The sequence below is a fragment of the Python bivittatus genome, unplaced genomic scaffold, assembly GCF_059951505.1.
Source record: "Python bivittatus isolate LINGU-HERP-01145 unplaced genomic scaffold, Pbiv_v1 ctg000700_np1212, whole genome shotgun sequence".
NCBI lineage: Eukaryota > Metazoa > Chordata > Lepidosauria > Squamata > Pythonidae > Python > Python bivittatus.
Window position 1 is genome coordinate 44,694,899 of NW_028277098.1, and position 26,110 is coordinate 44,721,008.

General features: G+C 36.9%; 2 protein-coding genes across 3 annotated transcripts in view; both read left to right on the forward strand.

Annotated features, from left to right (window-relative positions):
- Positions 1–22,433, forward strand: part of ORC1 (origin recognition complex subunit 1) — a 31,234-nt gene extending 8,801 nt beyond the window's left edge. Inside the window, exons 4-17 of one of the 2 annotated variants that reach the window (XM_088153631.1) lie at positions 5,844–6,010; positions 8,130–8,496; positions 9,993–10,293; positions 10,677–10,781; positions 11,692–11,878; positions 12,983–13,086; positions 13,483–13,584; positions 14,163–14,400; positions 15,274–15,381; positions 15,957–16,106; positions 18,598–18,717; positions 19,997–20,160; positions 21,204–21,291; positions 21,704–22,433. In XM_088153631.1, the coding sequence (XP_088009757.1) occupies positions 5,844–6,010; positions 8,130–8,496; positions 9,993–10,293; positions 10,677–10,781; positions 11,692–11,878; positions 12,983–13,086; positions 13,483–13,584; positions 14,163–14,400; positions 15,274–15,381; positions 15,957–16,106; positions 18,598–18,717; positions 19,997–20,160; positions 21,204–21,291; positions 21,704–21,913 (2,411 nt within the window). In that variant the 3' untranslated portion in view covers positions 21,914–22,433. The remainder of the gene's footprint in view (positions 1–5,843; positions 6,011–8,129; positions 8,497–9,992; positions 10,294–10,676; positions 10,782–11,691; positions 11,879–12,982; positions 13,087–13,482; positions 13,585–14,162; positions 14,401–15,273; positions 15,382–15,956; positions 16,107–18,597; positions 18,718–19,996; positions 20,161–21,203; positions 21,292–21,703) is intronic. The other variant, XM_088153632.1, reaches the window with a different exon arrangement.
- Positions 22,434–25,734: 3,301 nt separating this feature from the next.
- The window catches only part of CC2D1B (coiled-coil and C2 domain containing 1B), a 41,873-nt gene continuing 41,497 nt past the window's right edge, over positions 25,735–26,110 (forward strand). Inside the window, exon 1 of the mRNA XM_007432956.4 lies at positions 25,735–25,973. The gene's annotated coding sequence lies outside the window, so the exon portion shown is untranslated. The remainder of the gene's footprint in view (positions 25,974–26,110) is intronic.

Sequence of the window (26,110 nt, forward strand, 5' to 3'; positions counted from 1 at the left end):
GGGTAAATGCCACCTGTAAAACATCTTATACAAGTTTTCTTTATATGCAGTTGACATTGTCATTTTATAGTTTTGAGACCATAGCTTTTGCCACTTCTCTAAATCAATTCCATGTCCAAAATTTTTCCCCCATGCAATCATTGTTTCTTTGATCTGTTCTTCCTCCATTTTAAATTCTAGTAAATGTCCATAAAGTTTTTTAATCACCTTTTCATCAGTACCCATCAAAATTTTATCTAGAACAGTCAGCTCATCATAGATACCTTCTGCTTTAAAATCTTTATCAAATCTAGATTGTATTTGCAAATATGAAAACCAATTCATTTTTATACCTTGTTCTTCCAACACTTGCATAGTTTTAAGTTCATCCTTTTCATTCAATATCTCAGTATATCTAACTGTTTGTTCCTTTTTATATGTTATTGGATAAGAGAAGGCTTCGATAGTGGATATCCATCATGGAACTTTTAAATAATATTGTCTTCTTGTCTTCTCCCAGTTTAAAAACAATGCCTCTCGAATATAATGCCTTCTAAAATAGCCCTGTGTTTTCGTTCCCTTATACCATAGGAAAGCATGCCAGCCCAACAACAGGTCATGTCCCTCTAAGGTCAATAATCTGTTGTTTCTTAAAGTTATCCAATCCTTTACCCACATCAAATTTGTCGCCTGATAATATAATTCCCAGTTAGGCAAGGCAAACCCACCTCTTACTCTTGCGTCTTGTAGTAGTTTAAGCTTTATTCTTGCTTTTTTACCCTGCCAAATGTATTTCAATACAATTTTATTTAAATCATCAAAGAACTCTTTCCCTAGACGAATTGGAATTGTCTGGAATAAATATAATATCCTAGGCAATATATTCATCTTAATGGTGGATATTCTCCCAATCATTGATAATTGTAAATTCTCCCATTTTGTCAAATCTGTTACAATCTGTCGTTTAAGTTTAACATAATTATCCTCCTTCAATGTACTACATCTTGGTGTAATATATATCCCTAGGTATTTAACCCTGTTTGTGACCTGTATTTCTAAAACTTCTTCCAATTCTTTCTTTCGCCTTGCTAGCATATTCTTTGTTAATATCTTTGTTTTATCTTTATTTTTAAACCTGCTACTTTTCCATATTCTTCTATCTTTTCAATTAATTTAGATGCTGTTTCCAATGGGTCCTCTAGTATAACTAGGTCATCTGCAAAGGCTTGCAGTTTGTACTCTTCCTTTTTGATTTTCATTCCTTTTATTTCTTTCTCTTCTCTTATATTCCTATCCAACACTTCTAATGTTAAAACAAACAACAGGGGCGATAGTGGACAGCCTTGTCTCGTCCCTTTTGTTATGTCTATCTGTTCTGTTAAATCTCTGTTTATCATGATTTTTGCAGTCTGCTTATGATATATTGTTTCAATGGCTTGAGTAATTTTTTTGCCAAAGCCCATTTGTACCAATTGCAGTAACATAAATCGCCAATTCACGTTGTCAAAGGCTTTTTGTGCGTCTAAAAATATCAAAGCCATTTGCTTTTCAGGATGTGCCTCATAGTATTCCAGAGTGTCCAGAATTACTCTCATGTTGTCTTTAATTTGTCTCTTTGGCAGAAATCCGTTTTGATCAGCATGAATAAAATTATTTAAATATCTTTTCAGTCTCTCTGCCAATATTGAAGCAAAAATTTTATAATCTGAATTTAGTAGAGATATAGGTCTATAATTTTTAACCTGTTGCGGGTCAGTGTCCTCCTTCGGTATAAGTGTAATATATGCTTCAGTCCATGTTTTAGGTATCCTCTTCTTTGTCATAACTTCATTCATAACTTCCAATAGTTGGAGGCTCAATATGGATGGCCCATCTGGACCTGGAGCTTTCCCAACATTCTGCTTTTTTAAAGCTTCTGTTAGTTCCATCATAGTTATATTCCCCTCTAACATTATTTCAATGTCTTTAGGTATCTGAGGTAATTTCGCTTTCTGTAAATATTGTCTTACTTCTTCTTCTTGTACATTCTCTTGATAATACAATTTTCCATAGTAATCTTGTATAATTTTTTTCTTGTCCTCATTACCAAAGCAGATCTGTCCTTCTTCATTTATCAATTGATTAATCCTTTTTGATTCTCTCTCCTTTCTCAGTTTATAAGCTAGCCATCTACCTGGTTTATTTGCGTCTTCAAAGTAGTTCTGTTTAGCACTTCTGATTTTTTGTGCTAGTTCCTCCTTTTCCATTAATCCCATTTTATGTTTAATTAAATCCATTTTAGCTTTAATGTCTTTTTTTTGCGGGGATTTCTGTAACTCTTCTTCCAGTTTTTTATGGTCATCCTCCAATAATTTAAAGGTCTTTTTCTGCATTATGTTTCTTTTCCTTGTATAATCTATTATTAAACCTCTTGTATAAGCCTTCATTGTGTCCCAAAGATTCTGTAATGATGTATCCTCTTTTTTATTTTCATTAAAAAAGAAGGTAAGTTCTTTCTCTATTTTCTGTTTAAAATCTTTTTCTTTTAATATCCTATTATTTAAAGTCCATCTAGATCTCTTCCGTTGTCCTTTCCAAATAACTACCATTGGGTTGTGGTTGGGCCAAGTACTTGTTTGTATTTCAATTTCTCGAATGTTGGCAAATAAGTCCGCTGACATCCATACCATATCAATTCTAGACCAAGATGCATGTCTGTTTGAATAAAAAGTGTATTGTTTATTTGCCGGATTTCTTTCTTTCCATGCATCTTTCAAATCTATTTCTTCTATCATTCGAAGGAAGGATTTTGGCAGTGTCTTCCTAGTTCTCTTTGTCAATTTCTGTGTTTTGTAGTCCAATTGATCATTAATTATTCCATTGAAATCTCCCATCATATAGATATTAACATAGTCCAATTCAACTATTTTCATATGTAATTTCCTATAAAATTCTTCTTGGTTGTCATTGGGAGCATAAATTGCAATTAAAAGAGTTTTAACATTATTATCTATTATTTCAACCATCAGAATCCTTCCATCATCATCTGCATAAATTTGTTCTGCCAGCATTGTATCTCTAATATATAAGACCACACCTCTTTTTTTACATTGCGTCAAAGAAGTGAATAATTTACCCAATTTTTTTGCTGCAGCAAATATTCATGTTGTTTTTTGATGTGTACTTCTTGCAGACAAATTATATCAAACTTTAACTTCTCTAATTTATGAAATACTTTCCTTCTTTTAGTAGCTAAATTAAGTCCATTTATATTGATCGTAATCAATTTTCTTTCCTCCATGTTAGGCTTTGTACGAGGGTTTAATTGCTCTAGTAGATCTTACTTCTCGTTGCTCTCTGGGAATACCATCTCCCGCACTTTCTTCTTTTTCTTTTTCAATTACTGCCACACATTCTTCTTGAAACTCAATTAACGATTCTTCCTTTTGTATGTCTTCTTCTTTTCCTCTGAAAAATTCTGAATAAAATAGCTCTGCTTTTTGGACTGTATCAACTCTTTGTCTTTGTTCTTGCCAGGTAAACTGGAGACCTTCTGGAATCAGCCATCTGTAGTTTACTCCTCTTTTGAGTAGCTCTTTAGTCAGGAATGAATATTGCCTTCTTATGTCTCTTACTCTTCTTGGCACCTGCTTCAGGACTACAATTTCTTTGTCTTTGTACTTTAGTGTTTTCTCTCTTGCCACCTGAAGTATCTGTGCCTTAATAGTTTTTTTGGTAAATCTTATATGTACTTCTCTTGGTAGTTTATTTCTCATTGCATGTCTTGTGTAAACACGAAAGATTTCATCCATCCCATCCGTCATCTTCTCTTTAGTTATCTCCAATGCTTCTGCCAATATTTCTGTCATTGTTTCCGCAAGATTTTCACCTTTTTCTTCCTCTATATTTTGAAATCTCAAATAGTATTCTGATTTATCAATTTCCCATCCTAGCAGTTCACTCCTGCCTTTTTCGACTTCACTCAGTCGAGTATCGATATCTCCAATTTTCTTATCTCTTTGTATGTCTTCATCTTCAATTTTCTTGAATCTCTCCTCATATTTTGTCATCATCTGTTGTATACTTTCATCTGTCTTTTCAATTCTATGCTCAATATTCTCCGTCCTCTTTCCAATCTTCTGAATTTCTTGCATAATTGCCTGCAATGTCACTTCCTTCTCTTTTTCATATTGTATCATTGTCTGGATTGAGCGTTGTCTCCCAGGTGGTGAGGAGGAAGCTACTGATGTTGATGAAATTGGGGCTATTATTTTCCTGCTCATCTTGATGCTTGAAGCTGCAGAAAAGAGAAAAGGGGGAAAGAAACAAGGCAAAAACCACAGCTACTACTCCAAAAGATGAAAATGAAAAACAATAAAAAGGGAGTAAGGAAACAGGAAAAAAAGGGAAAGGGGAAAAAATCTTCAGGCACTTGTCTACCTTAATCCAGTAATATGCAAATAAAAAAATTAAAAGGGAAGGGGAAAAAAAAAAGCTAAGTTTCTTTAAAAATCCAGCTGAAGAGAGGGTAGAAAAAAAAAACAGAAACCCCCCCCCTCAAAGCTTCTAGCAAGAAGTAAGCTACTGCCACTAAGTGTCCAAGGCTCTTGGGACTAAATCAAGCTTTCCACCTTAAACATTTTCAAAATCCACTTTCAACTCCGCTTTCTTATTTATAGTTATTCGGGTGGCACCTGTATAAACAGTTTATCATGCATGTCCTACTATCTTTTTAGAAAGCTCAAAGTCCTTGAATATGGATAAAACAAGTCACAGTAGAAAAAACAATATATCCAAGCCTCTAGATGGCAGTGCTACTTTCTTTCATTAACTTTCTCTTCGCTTTCCCTCTTTCCCAGCCGGAGAGAAAGGAGAAAAAAAAAAAGAAAGTAAAAGAAAAAGAAATATGTTTCTTAGGGCACTAAAAAAAATCTTAATCCCAAAGGAGAAGCTTGAAATCGAAAATTATTAAATATCGAACAGAGAAGCCAGTCCAGTTGAGTTTAAAAATAAAACAAACCACACTCTGCCAGATTCAAATCCATAAAAAGGGAAAGTTGAAAAACAAGGTTTTTTTAAGAGGCTCGATCTCGCCGCTTAATCCCACTTTTCTTCACTTTTAAAAATTCACTTTAAATTACTTAGGGTGTTCTCTAAGAAAAGTTAAATAGTAAAGGTCCATCTCACCTGGTTGACACACTTTCTTCTTCCGTTTGGAGCTGTCCCGGCTTTTGCAGTCTTGATGGCTGCCGCTCCGTCGCTGGTTTTAGGGACTTCTCCTGGATCAACCAGGGACTTTGTGATGTCCCTGGGATCTACAGGACGTGCCCTATATAGTCGCCGTCTCTACGGGACGGCTTGGGTCCCTTGGGACCGTCCAGCACCGGAGATATCGACTGCGATCTTGAGAGCTCAAGATCGTACACCGTACCGCCGCGACGCCAGCTCCACCTCCCGGGACCCGGCTTCTTTAAGGAGCTGCTGACAGGCCCAGCAGATTGGAATACAGTGATCAGAAGCACCTTTGCCCACTTCAGATCCAAATGCTACATACTGTAAAACTGCGTATGAGATAGCAAAAATCAACTTGATTCTCTACTGGTCAGTGATATTCAAAGTACATTCTGGAAAATTTTGGTTTCCTTAAAAGTTTGTCACGTGTTCTTCGATTAAAAGTTCAGTAATCTTAAGCAACTTATGAAAGTCTACCTGTCTACAACTATTGGCTTGAATGAAAAGGACCATCTTAGCAATAGTTGATAGCAAAAGGTAGAAAGCATGAAAGAAACTCTAACTTACTCTCACTGACATTTAATGAAACCAAAGAAATGTATGTTTCAAAACTCTTCAAGATATCTTAGTAAGTAATATTTTTTCTACCCCAGATACTCAGAAGAAACATGCAGTTGTTGAGTGGTTCTGTCGTATTGAAGAAATACCTTTTGATCTCCGAAAATCTTTGGGACAAAAAGCTTCTCAGGAGATATTTTTGAATGAAAAGGCTGAATGGGACACTGACATATTTGTTTCATCTATTGTTAGTACTGTTACGGTGAGTAGTAGAGTATTCAAGTGTGAGAAGGCAAGAAAAGGAAAATTTCTTCAGAATTTTATGATGTAGTTCTGCAATAATTGTAAACATGAGATAGCGCTTTCCTGGCAGCCTCAGGGCTGACTTGACATTTCTTCTTGGATATGTAATACTAAACGTGAAAGGCAGCACTTTAAAAAGAATATGAAGTAGTCTTTTGTTATATATTATGATCTGTGATAAATAGCCTATCATAGGATTGATCATGACAGTTCTACTTCATCTGCTTTTGAGGGTTCACTTATTTATACATTCATTTTCATTGCTGGACAAAATATTGATTGAACACTGTGATCACACCACTGCTGCATAAATATGCTTAAATAGCATTGGCCAACCTGATTGACTGATTTTATTTAAAAGATGTGTTTGGCCACCCATCTTAGAACACAACTGGGCAGCTCACAACAATAAAACTAAAAAACATAAAAACAAAAACTAAAAAAAACTTGGTGCCTTAATTATCTCCTAGGATGCCTCAACAGCCATACATAAGTTCCCATCACTCTGTCCCAGTGCCTGAGTAAAGAGCTAGGCCTTGATGGCCTTCTGGAAGGCTAAAAGAGTGGGGATCTCCTGGATCACTGGGGGAGGGTGATGCACAAGTTAGAGGCAGCTATGGAAAAGGCATAAGTCCCGCTAAATGGCAGCATTTCAGGGAAGGAAACTGGAGCATGCCTATCTTATCTGATCTGGTGAGATGGGCAGAAACTTTCAGGGCCACAAATAACCTGATCCCATCCTGTATAGGGCTTTAATGGTTAACCAGCACCTTGAATTGCATCCGGAAGGAAACTGGGAACCAATGCAGCTTCTGCAATGGGTGTAACATGGGCGAATCTAGGGGCGCCCAACATAGCTGCTGCATTCTGGACCAGTTATAGCTTCCCAGTGGTCTTCAAAGGCAGCCCCATATACAGTTCATTGCAGTAGACCAAATGGGTAGTGACCAAAGTGTGAGTGATTGAGCAGTGCCTCCCAGTCCGGAAAAGGGCACAATTGGTGCACAGGATGACTCAGTGTAAAAGCCCCCCAGCCATGGCTGTCATCTGGCCTTTGAGCAGGATCCATGAATCCAGGAGGACCCCCAAATTGTGCACTGATAATTTTTCTGTGCAGTATTCTTGGAAAAATTAAAGTAGTCCACAAGCCAAAATATGATTACATTTTGCAGGGGATGCTTGCTGAACAAGGAGGCCAGAGATCTCTATTAGAAAATGGTTTGAGCTATAATGCTGTAAGCTGCTTCTTTCTCCACTGCAGCTAAAATGGATTTTTATGATTGGCAGTTTATCTATATCTTTGCATTTCAACTGCAACCCTCTTTTTATAAAATGTATAGTTCATTATTTGTTTCTTGAACTGTTTTATGCTATTGATCATCAATGCGGAGTTGATCATTCAGATTAACCTTTCCCAATCTGTAACTGCTAGATTACAGTCCTGGTGATCCCCAGTCAGCATGACCATTGTAGTAACAAAACTTCTGAGAAACACTAGATTGGATGAAAATAATTAGATTAATTGGGCAATGGTTTGAATTTGAATTTGAATTATTAATGTTTACAGAAATTGTATGTTACAAATACCATTTTAGGCATCGGGTATTCCTGATTCTAACACTAGAATCAATGCCTCTTCTAAACTGCTTGTAGTTCTATGCATATACGCTGTCTAGAGATAGTGAAAAGTATTATTCGTAAGCTAAAATTATATATGATTCATTAGTAGCTTATTAATAGTAATAGCCCTTGGTATATAGGATGACTTCACCAGGTGGCAGCAGCTAGCTACTAAGCTGGCTTGCGTCTGGTTTCTACTTGGATTAGGCACCATCAGGAATTCCAGTGTTTTCAGCTAGGCTGGAAATTGTTTTGTTAAATATTTCTGTCTTCTGTTTTCATTACAGTTTGAGGGAATGCATTCCTTAATTTGACCTTTTATGCTTAAAGCTAACTGAGATTTAGTCTCTTTGAACTATACTAAGTTTTAATTGATTAATTACATTATTTTACTGTTCTTTGGATTTGAATCTGCTGTGTAAAATGAACAACTCTCTGCTGTTTTGCTGTGTTTTTAGGTTATTCCCTTGTCACCATGTGAAACATTGCCTACTGAGTCAAAAGATAAGCAAATTATGTTTGTAAGGAAATCCTGGGATGGAAAAAGGCTGAAGCCATTGCAGCCTAAGTTACTGGCAGAATTGAAAAATTCTTTGAAAATAAGGAATAAGATAAATTGTGCAACTGAATGCCACCTGACTCCCTCCCACTCTCTGAAAGAAACAACCAGAAATGTCACTCCGAGTACCAGAGGAAGCAATAAAAGCACTGCAGAAGTAAAATTGAGACATTCAGCTGCTAAGTCTTCTTTGTTTAAGCAGAGACATTCCCCAAAACTGGCCAGTGGTGACATCCCTGGAGCAAAGAAAAGATTACAATTAAACAGTATGTTTACAACTGATTCTGCATTTCAGTATTGCTGTAGTATTCAGTATTGTTAGAAGATAGAGTCTGGAACCTGATATATGATTTATATACTGTACAGTACTTTATAAATTTTAAGGGTTATAAAGGGTTGTTTACCTCTGGCTTTTTACTGCAGAAATCCCTTTTGCAGTTCTTAATAATGGGAACTGCTCTGTATAACTTTTTCTTTTCCAAACCACAGAATTACCCTGAATCATCTCCCAGGAAGGTTGTGTTAAAATGTTACTGAGAATAGTAATAATACTTTCCAGCTGCTCTGGATGAAGAAATTACTGTGACTTGGACTACTTACCATCCTTAAATTAGAGTTACTAATGACTAAAACTGGACCTTTATATTAAGCAGATCTCTGTCCTTCAGAATATTTCAATTGAAAGCCATAATTAAGAAAGAGTGTAGAGAGGGATTGCTTGAGCTGGGGTTGTTCATTTCTGCTTTCTCACTGCTGCATTTAATTCACAAATACCTGTAACACTAACAAAATTCTGAAATATTTAGTTTGCTCCTATTAGTATAATTAACATGGGAATAACATAATTATACAGGTTTATAGGTATATCCATAATTGGAACTTTTTGTCATTTCCTGGAAAATTGGGAAAACCTGTGCTAAAGAATGAGTGAGTAAAAGACTTTGTCCTTCCATGTTATTAATAGGATGTAGAAGCAAAAATAAAGAAACAGCTCTTTGGAGTTAAAAAGAAGTGCCTATTAATGTAATCTAAAAATGTTTTTGAGTTCTGAGCTACATCGTGTGAATCCTGCTTAGATGCTTCTATACTGCTAAATGCTCATATATTGCATTTTTTTCTTTAATTTAAACTAGAGATGAGGAACCAGTTTTCTTTGGTTGCTGTATTTCCTTGGGAATAATATGCTGGGACAGCATGCCAGTAATAGGTAGAACTGAAGAAAGCAGTAGCAGAGTTAAGGTCCATTCATTCATTTCCTGATAATCTTTTTTTTTCTGACTCTTTTCTCTCCTGTCTTTCCAAATGGCAGAATGCCAGAGGAGGGGGCAAGTTAATCTTTAATTTAGTTAATTTGATATTCCAGTTTTGAAGCTATTCAACTCCACAACAACTCTGGGGAGCTTATAATGAATTAAAATTAAAAGTAACTTATACCAAAGGAAAGAAAATATGGCCAACCAGAAGACTGGCCCATAACATAGAAAACCAAAAAATATCTAAACCAAAAAATCTAAAGGGTCTCAACCATTCTACCTAAGGGTCTCGGAGACCAACTAGGTTTTCAAGAATTTGTGAAAAATCAATAAGGTCTGAAATTATTTCTTGGAAGAAGGCTTTAGAAATTAGGTTGTGGGCCAGAAGAAATTTGGCTAAGGATTGCATTTGGCTCCAGAGCTACAGAGGGACATATGTATTCAGAAATTATCATTACCTAATGAATCCTATTAAATCTTGTTCTAACTGAGATTTTTTTTCCTTTCAGCTCCTACAAAATCTCCTAGAAATATGCTTGCAGAGCAGCAAGATGTGATTGAGCTTCTAGACTGTCGTTTCACTGAAACTGCAAAACGATTAGCCCTTAAAAGAAAAGTAACATTTACTGGCATTAAGGGTTCTCCTAAAAAAATATCTTGTGCTTCTGATGAGGAAGATTTGCTTTTAGATATCAAACCACTGGAAGAGCAGCCTGAAAGAACTACAACAAACTTACCAACTTCACACCAGAGGAACCAAGATTCCAGTCTGAAAATCAGGTGCTCTGCTGTGACACAAAGTACCAAAGAGTAAGGGCCAGTATTATGTCCTAAATTCTGAAGTGTGGTCTTCTGAACAGCCTATTGTTCTTGTTTCTATGTTAACATACTATTTTTCTTGAAGCAAAACACAGGTATCCCTGATGGATGCCTTCTATGTGGTTAATATTAATTTGCTTCTATTCTGCAATAATTTGCTGACATGCAGAAATGTTAGCTTTTTAATAGTGGGAATATATTTAACAGATTAATAACTATACTTGAATATGATTCCTTAGGTTAAATTTTATCTGCCTAGATTGTCTTAAAATTATCTGTTTCTCTGTTTATTGAATAATGGAGAACTGTGAAGTTGGTGAAAGTGTTATGTATTTTCCATAGGACATATAATATATAGTCACATTTCTCTATAGTTTAGATGAAGAACATGAATTGGAAACAAGGAATCCAGCAGTGACTCCACGTTCACGCAGAAAATGTGCACAAGTGACTGCTGCTCGAATTGCAGAACAACTTTGGTGAGACTGTTATCTGGACAACATATTATTATTGTAGGCAGTTTACAGCCCTGAGATGCCTAGTGTATTAGAAAGACATGACAAATTATTGGTGGAAATATTTGCTTTATATATGTGTGTTCACAAATATATTGTTTGATAGAAAGGCTTTAAAGAAAAGATTGGTCCAAACTTGATCGTTCTTTGTGTAAATGAAAATAAGATAATTGGGCCAAATCTGGATCAATAACCTTCACTGTAATTCATTCATAGGACATTGTTTGCTTTGTAAACGTTAAGTTTAAATAATAGAAAATTTGTTGCATGTAATCTCATCTCTGTTCTTCTGCTTAGGAGTAGGCAATTTGGTTATGTCCAAAGTTTTGAATTAAAATTTCCATATCCATTTGCCAACATGGCCATTGGTCAGGGATTATTGGAGGTATAGTCCAAATATCTGTTGGAGAAATCAAGTTGCTGACATCTGTTCTTTGTTGTCTAACCTCCCTTACTAAAGGTCCCACTAAAGGATTAGGTGTTTGACAAGCTTTCAAGATTCTCTTCCAATACCCTATTAGCAAAAAGACCTCTTTAAAGACCTGTGGCATTATTTCATCCACTAAAAGCACACATACCATGCCCTTGATCCATATTATTATGCCCTCACTAGCAGCCCGTATTGATCAAGAAGGGCAGGGATCTAATTTACAGGTGGTTGACCCACAGCCCCCCTCATTTTCCTTAGGCATCACAGGCTCAGAAGAAACCCAGATGAAGCAAGATTCTCTGTCACTATGTATGGACCTGAACATGGGCTCATATCTGTCTGATCATCATCTCTCCTTGTCTTCTGCCAGTGTTGCTCCAAGTGTCTCCTTTTATGTTTACTGTCCAAAATTCTAAATATGATGGATCTAATTTATTTCTTTAGTAATTTAAATACAGCTGGAGATAAAGACAAGGATAAGTGTCTTACTCCCTTGGGAAGTTCTGATTCAGATAGCAGTGATGATGAAGACATCAAGATGCTTCATACACCTAAAAAGCAAACAAAATCGACTTCCAGGGTCTCAAAGAACCAATCCATTGGGACACCTGCCAAGGATTCAAGGAATACTGTAAGAACTATAGGCATTTCTAAAAAAAATCTGAATTACTTTCAACAATAATATATACATAAAATAAACTGCCTTGATTTTAAAGTTTCAGGGATGGAATTTAGAAATGGAGATATCTGAGAAGAACAGATAGTGACTATATTTGGAGTCAAATAATATATGAGCTTCATTCTGTGCATCCTTTGCAGGCAAAAGAATACCATCTTCACTTTAACTGATCAAGCTAGGCTGTGTGTGTGTTATGGTCATTTAAATCAATCTTGACTCCTGGTGACATGAACAGGTCAATACAGTTTTCTTAGCAATATTTTTGGAAGTGGTTTGCCAACGCCTTCCTGAGGATTTTTTTTTTTTTAATTTCCCAGCCTAGGTCTGATTCAGAGTGACTGGCTCTAAGTCACCCAGCTGGCTTTTGAGCCTAAGGGAAAATGAAAATACAGGTCTCCCTGCTCCTAGTCCAGTGTCTTTAACCACAACACCAAACTGGCTGTCAACATGGACTACAAAACTCCAAAGAGGAAATAATATAGAACTGTTTCTAGGGTCCTTTCCCTCTTTCAGTCTGCTCTGGTGTTGAATATTTATTTAAACCTTATGCCAAATACATGTACTAAACAATAAAAATGTTTGGCTTAATTTCTTTCAGTTAATTCTGAATTTCAGCAGTTTCAGACAGAAAATGCAATTACCTTTGTAAATGAGAGAACAAATTAAAAATCTGAATGTTTAAACATCTTAAACAGAAATGGGGCAGGGATGTGTGTGTTTAGTGTAACAAATAAAGAAGTAGAAGAATGGCAGTGTCCCATTCTAAAGAAGTAGAAGAATTAGAACTGACAGCTTTAGTTTTTCACCACAGCTTGTTACTTTTGCAAATAAGTTGAAAGGTGAGAATCATGCAAGTGAGCCTCATCTCAAAGGCCTTTCAGAGAGCTAATACCTGAAATTTAATTGCAATTAATAAAATGTCTGATTTGTTGTACGACCTGTGTATTTTTAACTACTTGGTTCCTTTTTTTAAAAAAGCTGCTTGGGCTATTACTTGGCACACAATCAGTGCAGCAGATGCAGCATTAAGTTTTAGGGGAATGTTTTTTCTTGCAGTCTAAGCCAAAAACTCCAACTCCACGTAATGCCACCCCAAGAATTCGCAGCCGAAATCAAATGGCACAGAAGCCAGCCAGCGTGCTAGAAGAGGCAAGAATGAGGTAAAGTAAAATGTTCCTGGTATTTAATGAGGTAAAAAATAAATACTATTGTAGTTATAAGAGGAAAACTGGAAATTAGTTTTTGAGGGTGATATAAATGGTATTTATTTTATCAAAGCCTATAATGGTACCTTTAAACAAATACCTGTTCTGTTATGAATGTCTTATTCTTCCTGTTTTATGTTTGTATATAGAATATTTTTAATTTGGATTAGTGTTTAAGTTATAAGTCACTTTTTTTCAACCTTAGTCTTAAGGCACTATTTGAAATGAATTCTTAGAACATTTGCATAATAATTCTTAAATTCTATTCTGTGCCTAGCAGCTTGCTTAGAAGTCATGGAACCGGGGTCTTTAGTATTGACCTCAGTTTCCTCCTCTTGCTTTAATTAACAGACTGCATGTGTCTGCTGTCCCAGAGGCCTTGCCATGCCGTGAAAAGGAATTCCAGGATATCTGTAACTTTATAGAAAGCAAACTTCTTAATGGAACAGGAGGGTGAGCATTTCTTAGCATGCTATTTATGCATTTTCAGTTTCATTAAAGAGAAATCCAGGTCATGTTGATGTGCCAAAACAGTGATAGCAAGTTTTCTCTTAGAAGTTCTTTTTCTCTAAGATTACAACACTTTTTAAAAATTCTTGAAAGTCATGTACTACTTGTTACACAGATTCAAAGAAATATCTTGTTTATTAATATTTATTAATATGTCTTAGCAGCTATTTGCTAAGTATGTTCCATTTCTGAGATCTTCACCTTTATTACCCAATCCAGTGGATGTGAAACTGTCTATGTAGAAGCTTCTCAGATCAATCCTGTTGCCTCTGATTATTTTTATTTTAAGAAGGATTAAGTAATTTTTTTTGTTTTAAGTAGGGTTAGGTAACACATTCCTAAAGAGTTTCCTTGCAAGAATTCCAAGAACAAGCAACACAGCTAGAGCTGCTGCCAAATCATTAATAATATTTAATCTGGCTAAGGGAAAAATTAGTCTAAGGTAGGATAAGCTATAGGATATAGCTTTCTATAAGAAAAACAGAAATCTTAGTGATCAGATTGGCTCTCTTGTGTTTCAGGTGTATGTACATTTCTGGAGTTCCTGGAACAGGCAAAACAGCAACAGTCCATGAAGCTATTCATTATCTTCAGCAGGCAGCAGAAAATGAAGAGATTCCATCTTTCCAGTTTATAGAGATTAATGGAATGAAACTGACTGATCCACACCAAGCCTATGTGCTAATCTTAAAGGTGAATATGCTTGAAAAAAATAAAATTGGGCAAGAAGCTCCTTCAGTAGTTTTTTATACTCAAAGGGTGAGCTTGTCTATTTGTTGGTTTATAGGTGTGTGTGTGTGTGTGTGTGTATTTACACAAGCCATAAGTTGTGTGTGTGTGTAACTTGATATGCGACAGATAGTGTTTTCATCCCAGATCTGCAGGATGAAGGCCACATCATTGAAGGTTATGGACTGTAATCTACCACACTGGTCCAATGGAGGTTGGTAGGTAGATATTTTCTGACTTCTCAGTCTTGGCTGAGAAAAAATGACTGGCCCAAAGTCACCCAGCTGGCTTCTGTGCCTAAGAACCTCGGTCTTCCTGCTCCTAGTTCAGCACCTTAGCCAATACACCACAGTGGCTCTCCATACCACACACACACACACACACACATACACACAGTGTGTGTGTGTGTGTGTGTATTGAAATGAATAATGCAACTATTGACACAACTTATGGCTTGGGTAAAATGTGCCTCTCGTCTTTTAAAATTTGGAAGATTGCAAACACTTTAGTATTATTTATAGCTAATTAAATATGAAGTGTTCATGGAATGATTCAAGAGTTCTGCTGTATCCAGAATTAGTACAAACTTCCCTAGTATAGGTCCCTCCAAATATATTGGGTAAAAATTCCTGCCATTACACCCAACCAGATTAACAGCTTTTATCTGGATATTAGGCTCAATTATGACAAGTTGGAGGTAGTATAATTCTGCAAAATTGTAGTTTTTTAGGTGCATATCAAAATGAATTCTTCCATCTGTCCTTCCAAAGTTGACAACATGCCACACCAAATATAGTAGGATTTACCTCTAGATAAACATACATAGAGTTACAGTGTCGCTATAGCAGAATTCATTACTGCTGCACAAGATCTTAACTCCAGTCTCCGCTTAACCCTATTTAGCTACTGACAGGCCAGAAGACAACTGCCAATCATGCTGCTGAACTTCTGAAAAAGATGTTTTGCACTCCTGGATCAAAAAGAAAAACTATAGTACTTGTTGTGGATGAGGTAATGTGGGAGTTCTTATATTAGAAGACAGTTTTTAGCCTGTTTTTTAAGTATTTTAAAGCCATGGGGCCGGTGAAGGTTTTAATGGTCTGAACATCCTTGTGAATGAAAACAATACCATAAATTATTTCAAAACACTTTTATTCTCTTCTTCAGCTGAACAAGAGGGTTTTTCAAAGATTAATTAAAAATAACAACCATCTCTGCTGAGTTTAAAATCTGAAAAATATAACACAAAAGCAAAAGGGAAAATCTACTTTTTGTACTCATTCCTAACCTGATACATTTCTATGGATTAACTGCAAACTTCAGTTTCAGCTACCTAACAAGCGCTTGCTCTTCAAGGAGAAATATACTGATGCAGAGAATACAGTATATGTTTCTTTATACACTCACATAGGCAGTATTATCTATAGTTAAGTAAACTTAAAATAATACACATTATTCTATGTACATTAATAAGGTTAATCCAAAATAATATTTTTATGCAAAATTTTAAAAAAATGGAACCAGATCTCTTATATATTTGTAGTGTATCTTCTTGTAACTTTGTATCAATTTCTTCCTCAATCTAGCTTGATCTCCTGTGGACTCGAAAACAAAATGTGATGTACAACCTCTTTGACTGGCCCACCCAGAAAGATGCCAAGTTAATTGTCTTGGCCATTGCTAATACTATGGATTTGCCAGAAAGAATGATGATGAAAAGAGTAGCCAGCAGGCTGGTATGTCTGTTCGACTGTTACTGGTTATGTTGCATTCATAATGTTTACAGAGATTAAAGGAAAAGAAGGGAATAAGCTATTACTGTGCTTTGCAATCAGTTGTTATTAGTATGAGAAAAAATCCAGATATATTCCCAAATTAATTGCTAGTGTGTATGCCACTTTAGATATGGTCTGAATGAAGAAAAGTTTGGTGGATATTATTTACTGAGAGTTTAAATAATGGTGTTATGCATTTGTTTATTGCATTTTTCTAATGCTGTGCAATTCTGAGTTCTGGAAAAAATACTTGCAATAATATTATCACAAATTCTGAATAAAACATTTCAGTAGTTTACACCTAAAAATGCATGACTATTTAAAATGCATTTTCAGTTTCTTTTATTTACATGCGCGCACACGCACACACTTTTTATTAAAGATTTTTAAGAAGGAAGATAAAAACTAATACAAACTAATATAAGGTAAGAAAAAGAAAGAAAAAGAAATCAAGGAGAAAGTTAAAAGTGCAAGAAATGAAAAAAGAAAAGTAGAAAAGAAAGAAAAAAGATACAAAGTAGTAGCTTCCAATCTTCTTTACAGCAGTTATAGGTACAATTATAAATTTACCTCTTACTCTATGGTTACAACTTAATTCTCTTGTTTCTATAATTTATCCTGTGTAATCATCAAAACCATAAATCATAAGTTCTTTTTTTTTCTGTTTTATGTAAAAGGTCCATAATGGGTTTCCAGTCAGCAATAAACACAGACATTGTCTTTTCTCTGATCAAAAAAGTCAATTTAGCCATCTCAGCAAATTCCATTATCTTCACCAACCTTTCCTCCATTTTAGGTAATGCCGAATCTTTCCATCTTTGTGCATTCAATAATCTCACTGCAGTTATCATGTACAAAAACAAAGTTCTATGACTTTTTTCCAACTGTTTGACCATCAATCCCAAAAGAAAAACCTCTGGTCTCAATTGTATATTAATCTTTAAAATCCTTTGAATCAGTGTGTGTATTTGAATCCAGAATTTTCTAGCTTTATTACACGTCCACCAAATGTTGATAAAATGTCCCTTCTTGTTATTCACATTTCTAACATAAATTTGAAGTGCCTTTATACATTCTAGACAGTTTCTCTGGTTATATATACCAACAATACATCATTTTATAAAAATTCTCTTTAAGATTATAACATAGTGTAAATTCAGTCAACCACGTATTTTCCCATTGTTCCATCTGTATATTGCAATCAAAATTTAACCTACTTTATCATTGTTGTTGTTGTTCAGTCGTTAAGTCGTGTCCGACTCTTCGTGACCCCATGAACCATATTGCGCCAGGCCTTCCTGTCCTTCACTGCCTCCCTGAGTTTGCTCAGTTTCATGCTCATTGCTTCAGTGATGCTATCTAACCATCTCATCCTCTACCGTCCTCTTCTCCTTTTGCCTTCAATCTTTCCCAGCATCAGGGTCTTCTCCAAAGAGATCTCTCTTCATATTTTATACTTTATACTTTATCATACATTCTGTCATTTGCTCTTCTGTTTCAAATTTCAATAAACATTTATATATTTTAGCAATTACATGTTCATCATTTGTACACAATTCTATTTCAAACTCAGTCTTACAATGTTCAAAACTGTAATTCTTTTGTCTACTTTAAATCTTTCTAATAATTGTAAATAAGAGAACTGTTGGCACCTATATCCCTCTGCCACCAGTTCTTCTCTTGATTTTATTTTACATTCCCTTGACAAAATTCTAGTATCTCATGATAAGCCATTTGCCTATTATTTCTCGTCTATAAAATGCTTCTTGTGCTGAGTACCACAAAGGTGCTTTTGGGCACAACTTGGGTTTGTATCTATTCCATATTTTCAATATGGCACATCTAACATAATTTTAAAATCCGCATTAACCTTAAGTTTGTCGTACCACAAATATCCATGCTATCCAGATCTCAGGTCATGTCCTTCTAACTCCAAGAGCCTTCTATTTCTCAGCAGCACCCACTCTTTCATCCAAACCAAACAGCAAACTGCAAAATACAATTTCAAATTGGGTAAACCCAATACTCCTCTTTTCTTTGCATCTTGTAGCGCCTTATATTTAACTCGTGGTTTTTTCCCCCTACCACACAAATTTAGATTTATCCTTCTGCCACTGTTTTAATGGTGTATCAGTTTTCAAAACAGGTATCATCAGAAACAAAAACATCATTCTAGGCAAGGCATTCCTTTTTATCACAGAAATTCTCGTAAAATGCATTTTCAGTTTCCATCACATATAAGATGATTAAAAAGCATTCTGGATATAGAGAAAAGCCATTATATAAGGTTAGATATGAATGCACATTCTGTAATTTATACAATACATATATACTGAATATATGTCTAAAATGTTCAGGACACTGAGACAATGTAGTCCACACAGCTTATAGGATTTATTGAATATTGATTTCAAAAAAGCTTTCAAAAAATTTGGTGTTTTCTTTCTTGTAGGGTCTTACCCGAATGTCTTTCCAGCCCTACACCTACAAGCAGTTACAGCAAATTATTTTATCCAGGATCAATCAGTTAAAAGCATTTGAAGAGGATGCAGTTCAGCTTATTTCGAGAAAGGTAAATTTACTATGGAGGCAGCTATGTTGAATTTTATGTTTGAAATTAACATTGCTCTTAAGAGTTAATGACCGATACTTAAAAACTCTAACTGCAGTACAAAATATATACTGGAGCTGATTAATCTAAGTCTGTATCATAAATTAGTGAAATTTTAAACAAGTGCTACATTCTACATTATCGTTTCTCAATTTTAAAATTCACTCTTGTTATTCCAGTGGGATTCTGAGGAAGGTGAAGACAACATTAATCAAATCCACAGAATTTATCCATTTTTATTTATTTGTTTGTTTGTTTGTTTGTTTATTTAGCAAACCTATATAGCTGCCCAATGACCAGAAGGAACCCCGGGTGGCGAACAAAAATTAAAACCACAATATAATCAAAAGCCCCCAATAAAACTTGCTTTCGTCAACCATACCAGCCAGCTCCATCAACACCTTGGCCCAAGTGCCTGGGGGAAAAGCCAGATTTTTACTGCTTTCCTGAAGGCAAACAGGGTCAGAGCCATCTGTACCTTTGGGGGGAAACTGTTCCATAAGACAAGGGCCATGACAGAAAAGGCACACTTCCTCTGCCCCAACAGGTAACACTGTTTCACTGAAGAGACTCGGAGCATGCTCACCCTGCCAGGTCTAGTGGGGCAAGCAAAGACCACCAGGAATGGACAGTCCTAAAAGTAGCCCGGCCCCATGCCATGTAAGGCTCTAAGGGTAACTACCAACACCTTGAATTGCATCTGGAAGCCTACTGGAAGCCATTGCAGCTCACTCAGTAGTAGTGTTACATGGTCATACTGCAATATGCCCACTACTGTCCACGCCACTGCATTCTGGACCAGCTGCAGCTTCCAAATGCTCTTTAAGGGCAGCCCCATGTAGAACTCCCCATGTTACAATAGCCCAACTGGCAGATGACTAAGGCATTTTGTCTGAATTCTGAAAGCCTCTGTTTAAAATGATCACTTTTCTTTTTAGAAGTTGATCAGAAAATCATACTTGTGCCTAACAGTGTTTGCCTGCCTCCCTGTATTTTGCTTATTTCACTTTTTATATATATATATTTATATATATATATATCTTCCCAAGCAAAAGGCAACTTCCAGATTTCAGCATTACAGGTGACAACAAATAGGGGAAACCAAATTAGCATGGAGAAAGGGGAATATCTGGGTAAGATGAATATTCCACATTAAATAATGTTAAATAGCTATAATTTTTTCTGGATATTGCAGTGTAGAGAAAATGATCAATTTTCATTTTTAATCAATATATTTTAGGTTGCAGCTTTGTCTGGTGATGCAAGACGTTGCCTTGATATCTGTAGAAGGTCCACTGAGATCTGTGAACTTGATAGCAAAAGTGTTCCTGGATTAGTCAACATGGCACATGTTATAGAAGCCATGGATGAAATGTTCTCATCTCCATATATAAATACAATTAGGTAATATAATAGTTTATCTGTGAATCTTCTTTTGTTCATGATACAGAGGAAAATCTGATCTGTGCAACACCTGCCCAGCATAAAGCTTTACTGTACTTTTCAAATAATGGAGATATTCAAATCAGTCATGCTTTTCAATTCATACTTTTTCCATATTGATTTATGTTTAAAAGATGTACAGGTAGTCCTCAGGTTACAACCATTCATTTAGCTACCATTCAAAGTTATGATGGCACTGAATGAATGGTACTTACAACCAGCCCTCCAAGTTCTGGCCATTGCAGCGTCCCCATGGTCACGTGGTTGTGATCTGGGCACTCAGCGCCCAGCTCGCGATTACGTTGCAGCAAGCCGCAGTCACATGATCGCAATCTAATTGCTCAATGACTAGTCAATGAGGAAGCAGCCAGGAAGTCAGAAGTTGCAGTTACATGAGGTCCTCACTTAACAACGGGAACTGGAACTGCCGGAATTGCTGTCACTAAGCAATGCAGCCATGTGATGTCACACTTTACAACTACATTGCTTAGGGATGGAAATTCCAGTCCCAATTGCCATCATAACCCAAGGACTACCTGTATTTGAAACAGATCTTTTCCTAAGGAGATACTCACCAAATGGTCACAATCCTCACTCACTTTCAGTTCTCTAAATAGCTGGGTTCCTTTTTTGGTACTCTTTTACCCTGGTCCTACCCAACTATTCACGTTACATAACAGAATTTTTCCTCTGGATCTCATTTGCAGAGTGTTACACATTTTTTCCCCCAAACTCATCCTTGTTTCTTCCATTATCTCCATTCACTGAACTGTAACTTACAACATCCACCAACCTATGAATCCCTACTTTTATATGCATCCACAACAATTGAGATAACATCAGTCGTACATTGTGTACAGAATATGTGTCTACCCTGTAAATCAACGTACTGTTACTTGCATTCCACCAAGTAGAAGCTATATGTAGTGTACTGACACACTTAGATGTGCTTTTAAAAAAATTTTGCTAATTAATCTTGTTGGGATTCCATTGTTCTCTTTCAGGAATGCTTCACTGCAGGAGCAAATCTTCTTGAAAGCAACAGTTGCCGAATTTCACAGGTCAGGACTGGAAGAAGCTACAATTCACCAGGTAAAAATAAAGAAGGCTTTAGGTATATTCCAGGGATGTACCTTTTCATTGGAAATTACTATTTAATATATTTACAGCATAGTGTAGCTTTTTATCCCAATTCACAAATATGCACTGATTAGATTTTCGTTGTGCTTCAGGTCTTCAGCAGTTCTCCTTGAGCCCATTTTTATATTTTGAATGTAACTCTTTGTGTAGACCATGACTATTATAATAAATTCTTCCAAATTGCATATGTTCAATGTACAGAGTCTGTTTAACAATCTTTAATATAATTTTCAGAATATATACAATTCTGAAAAATGGTGTATCTCATTGATTACTTTCCTATAGAAGGAGGAGAGACATAATTAGAGATTACTCCCTTGACTTGCTTGTTTTTGAACTTCAGTTTTGGTTTTTCCCCTTCTAGATATTTCGTCAGCATGTTGCTCTATGTAGAATTGAAGGCCTGCAAACACCTACTGTATCAGACATAATGGCAATTTCCTCCCGACTTAGTGCTTGTAAACTCTTGCTAGCAGAGTCTAGTGCTAAATACCTCAGCATGCGAATTCGACTCAATGTTAGCCAGAATGATGTTATGTATGCACTCAAGCAAGATCAAGATGCTAAATTTTAGTAAGATTTATTTTAAATAATGGTGCTGATTAATACTTGAAATTTTATTTTTAAACTTATTTTAACTATTCTTGTATTGTGTTTATAATTATAACTATTCTTTAAAAAATAATCCAATTGTTCAAAATGTTCTTATTTATCAATCTATCTCCAGTTGTTGAAAAATAAAACATGTTTTATTCCATTGAAAGTTCATGCAAATTCACCCTCTCCCATTTCTAGATAGCTTCCAAATTATGACATCCAAAATATTAGGCCTGTACAAAACACTGGAAAAAGATTCATTGCAAAGCATATCAGTGTGAGCGAAATGCCCTTTCTAAAGCATTAAAGCAGCTGCATTTTTCAGCAGCTGTTTTGAAGGTCCTTAGCTGCTGTTCTAGAGGTCCCAGCAAAAGTACTGTACGACCATTCAAAATTACGATGGTCTTGGAAAGGGTACTTCATGGCCCATAAAGCACTTTTGGCTGTCACGTTTGCCAAGTGCCCTGGGATCATGTGATTGCCATTTTCAATCTTCTTTGTCGGCTTCCCCATTGGAAGCCAGCAGGGAAGGTTGCAAGCGGAGGGGACGTGGCGGTGTGCAGTTATGGACCTCAAATTTTCAGGTGCTCTGTTTACCGCCAAGAGAGGGGAGGGGAAAGAGAATGGAGTGAAAGAATGACAGCTCTTTCGCGCCATCCTTTCCTTCACTCTGTCCTCTTTCTCCTCACCTCTCAGTGGTGTGCTCCATTCACTGCTGAGAGAGTGGAGGGGAAAGAGGACGGAGCGAAAGAGCTTGTCTGTTGAAGGATTTCTTTCGCAGACAGCTTGTTCACTCCATCCACTTAACAACCCAGGAGATTGCTTAACGACCACAACCAGGAATGCCCAGATTGCAGTCACTGAGCAAAGCAGTCACGTGGGCTTCTCGCTTAACGACTGCTTCGCTCAGTGACCAAGATTCCAATCCCAGTCATGGTTGTTAGGCAAGGACTACCTGTACCGACAATTGGTGAGTGTCTTCAAGCAGCTATGCAAATAATCCATCACAATTGTTTTAATGTTTTGAAGAACGGTCTTTTGTTCATGGTAACCACACTTTGTAAAGCACCTCTTTCAAATGCTTTTCAAAACCTTAATAACTATGCTTAGCCTTCAGTTTTGACTATTGTAAACCTATTTACAATTTTAGAAATAAAATGGTGGTATTATTTACCAACTGAAATATCAAGGAAAACTTTAATTAATCAAAGCTAGAAAGTGGAGAAAAGAAGCATATCATTCTTCAGAAGTATTATTCATCTAATCATGTTTTTGCATTTTATTTGAATTAAACCTGAAATGTTTCTTCTATATAATATGATCAATAGATGGCAGTGCAACCTGTAATCCCTCTGATTTTCCTTGGGCCAAAACCCAGAACAACACAAATATCTTGGGGTTTCTTTCTGCCAAGTTGTGACTGATCCAAAACAGTTCTAGTTTGGTAGAACTTCCAGAACATAATTGTTTATTTCTGGGTTGAAACAAAACATGTTTTTCATTTCATGCAAACCTCTAAAGGAAAAAAATAGAAAAAATCTAAAATTAATTATAACTAATTATAATTTTTGTAACTGATTATTTTAAAAGCCTGATGGGGTGATAGGAGTTTTTAAATGCATTTTTAAATTTAAAAATCTAGGAAAATAAAAGTCTACCTAGCATGGAAAAGACCTGTGTTACAACTCTTGGAGGAAAACATGCTACACAAGGGTGCTGCATTTTCAAAACACTTAACTAAGTACATACAAGTACTCAGGGTAACTGAAACTCTTTGGGTAACCTGCTATTTAGAATGTTAATGTATCAGTACTTTGACTCTCGAAACACTGATAGCTAGTGCAGATAACAACACATAATATTGTATCTACCAATTTCAGTGAACAAACTTGCTACCATAGTTTGGAATCAGTTTAAGCTCCAAGGCAACTTTGTTTATAAAGCACTTAAGTAATCCACGAGATGATGAAATCACTTTTCATCCATTTAAAAAATGTGCTCCAAACCATAGAGGCAAACTGCACTTGGAACAAATCATTAGAGAAAGTAGAGTCTATTTCAACATAGGCTTCATTCCATTCAAATGGGATCTTTTTAATAGCACTTCTCAGGTTATTTATTAGTCATCATCCAGTACATTATTGTCTCCGTCACTGGTTCAGGACATCTATTAAGGTTCGAGCCCAGCTCCGCGGGACAGGGTGAGCTCCGGTCCCTTGTCCTAGCTCCTTGCTCACCCAGCAATTCGAAAGCTATTCCATCTGCGAGTAGATAAATGGGGACTCCCGTTTAGATGGGAGGAACCGGCGGTGCTGCGCAGGGGAGCAAAATACCGGTGCTGATCGACCTCCGAACGCAGCCAGCATGAGCGGCGAGGAAGATCTACGGAGGAGGAAAAGCCCGGATGACCCCCTAGCGACCCCTGCCGGTCACACAGCGTAATTAATTGTATAATTGTATTATATGTATTTTGTGAGCCGCCCAGAGTTCCCCATTGGGGGGAGATGGGCGGACATAAATCGAATGTAGTAGTAGTAGTAGTAATAATAATAATAATAATAATAATCTACTTTACAAAGCACCTTGTTAGGTTAACACAACCTATCACACTAAGCTAAAATTACAGAAGCCACATTAGAAACATGAATTTGGCACTCTCACCTATATTGAGCAAGAAGGAAAAAAAGAGAAAGGTGTGCATTGTGGTCCTATTGGCGATTCATCCATCTCACGGGATGGCTTTACCTAGCAGATTCGCACATGTTTAATAATACAATATGGAATAAAGGAGAGTTCTGTGGCCCTCCAGATGTTGCTCATTTACAGCTTCTAGCAGTTATTTGTGGTGAGCCATTGCATTATCTGGAGTCAATCATCTAAACCAGTTTCTCAAACCTTGGGAACTTTAAGAAGTGTGGACTTTAACTCCCAGAATGCTGGCTGGGGAATTCTGGGAGTTGAAGTCCACACTTCTTAAAGTTCCCAAGACTGAGAAACACTGATCTAAACAAATGGAATTATTGCACATTTCACTGCTACATAAACCTTGCTCTGCAAACCACTGTAGTTGGTTTCATACTGTACATACTCAAGCTACATTAAGACTTAGCACAATGTATAACCCATTGTATGTACAAGGTTGCAATCAATCCAGAGCGTCCTGAAGAATATGGTTTAAGAAAGTATAAAAAACTACGGAGGATCAAAAACATCAGTTGGGTTGTCCTTTCACTGTAAAATAAACTCAAGTCAGCAAAGCCAGTTTCCATTGCAAGGTAGATCTAAGGGTGCTTTTATCTGTCCTATGGGCTTATCGATACTGGGCCTATGGAGCTTGATTCTGAGTAGGCATTTGTTGAAGTGCCCTAAAAAGTCTATCAGAAGTGGCTGTTCAGGCTAATTTCTGGTTCTGCGGGAGAAACATCATTCCAAAAAAAAAAAAATCAAATGTACTTGCTAAATAATCAATTACGCAAGCATAAGGAGGGTATTTATAACTACCTTCCCCAGCCTGGCGTCCCTTAGGTGTGTTCGATTAACTCCCATAAACCCTATTTCGGCGAGAGGATGATGGGAGTTGAAGTCCAATGCATCTGGAGGTTGGGAAGGGTGAACTACAGCTGTACGTTTATCTCACCGAAAGGCGCAACACCTTCGGCCACGCCCCTTCCACCCCTCAGTCTTTCCGTCTTGCTTTGGCCTCGGAGTCAATTACCCTGTTTGGCCTCGCGCGCTCTGGCTCCGCCCACTTCGGCGCCTCCATCTCGCTCTCTAAATGAATAAACCTCCGCGCCTGCGCGTTGCGGGGCCCCTTGGTGCAGCCCCAAGCTGAGTCGAAGTAGGAGGCAACCGCGCGTCCCGCTAGGGCCTCTACCTGTTCCGCTGGGCGGCCGTCGGCTGCGGCAGGAGGTGGACTCCTGCCCCCGGGCTCCCTCGTCGTGGTGGAAGGGAGATAGGCCGCTTTCTCGTCTCCCTGGAGCCCGAGAGGGAGCAGTTGCCATCTCCTCCTCCTCCTTCTGCTCCTCCTCAGCGGGAAGGTTTGTTATGAACTGAAGGCAGCAGCTTTCTGTTCTTGGTCTTGTCTGGAAGGATTAAGTCCTAGCCGGCTGCTGAGCCCCCTTCTCGGTTGGAGCCTACTGAGTGGGGATTCACATGTGCATGCACTTTGTTGGGT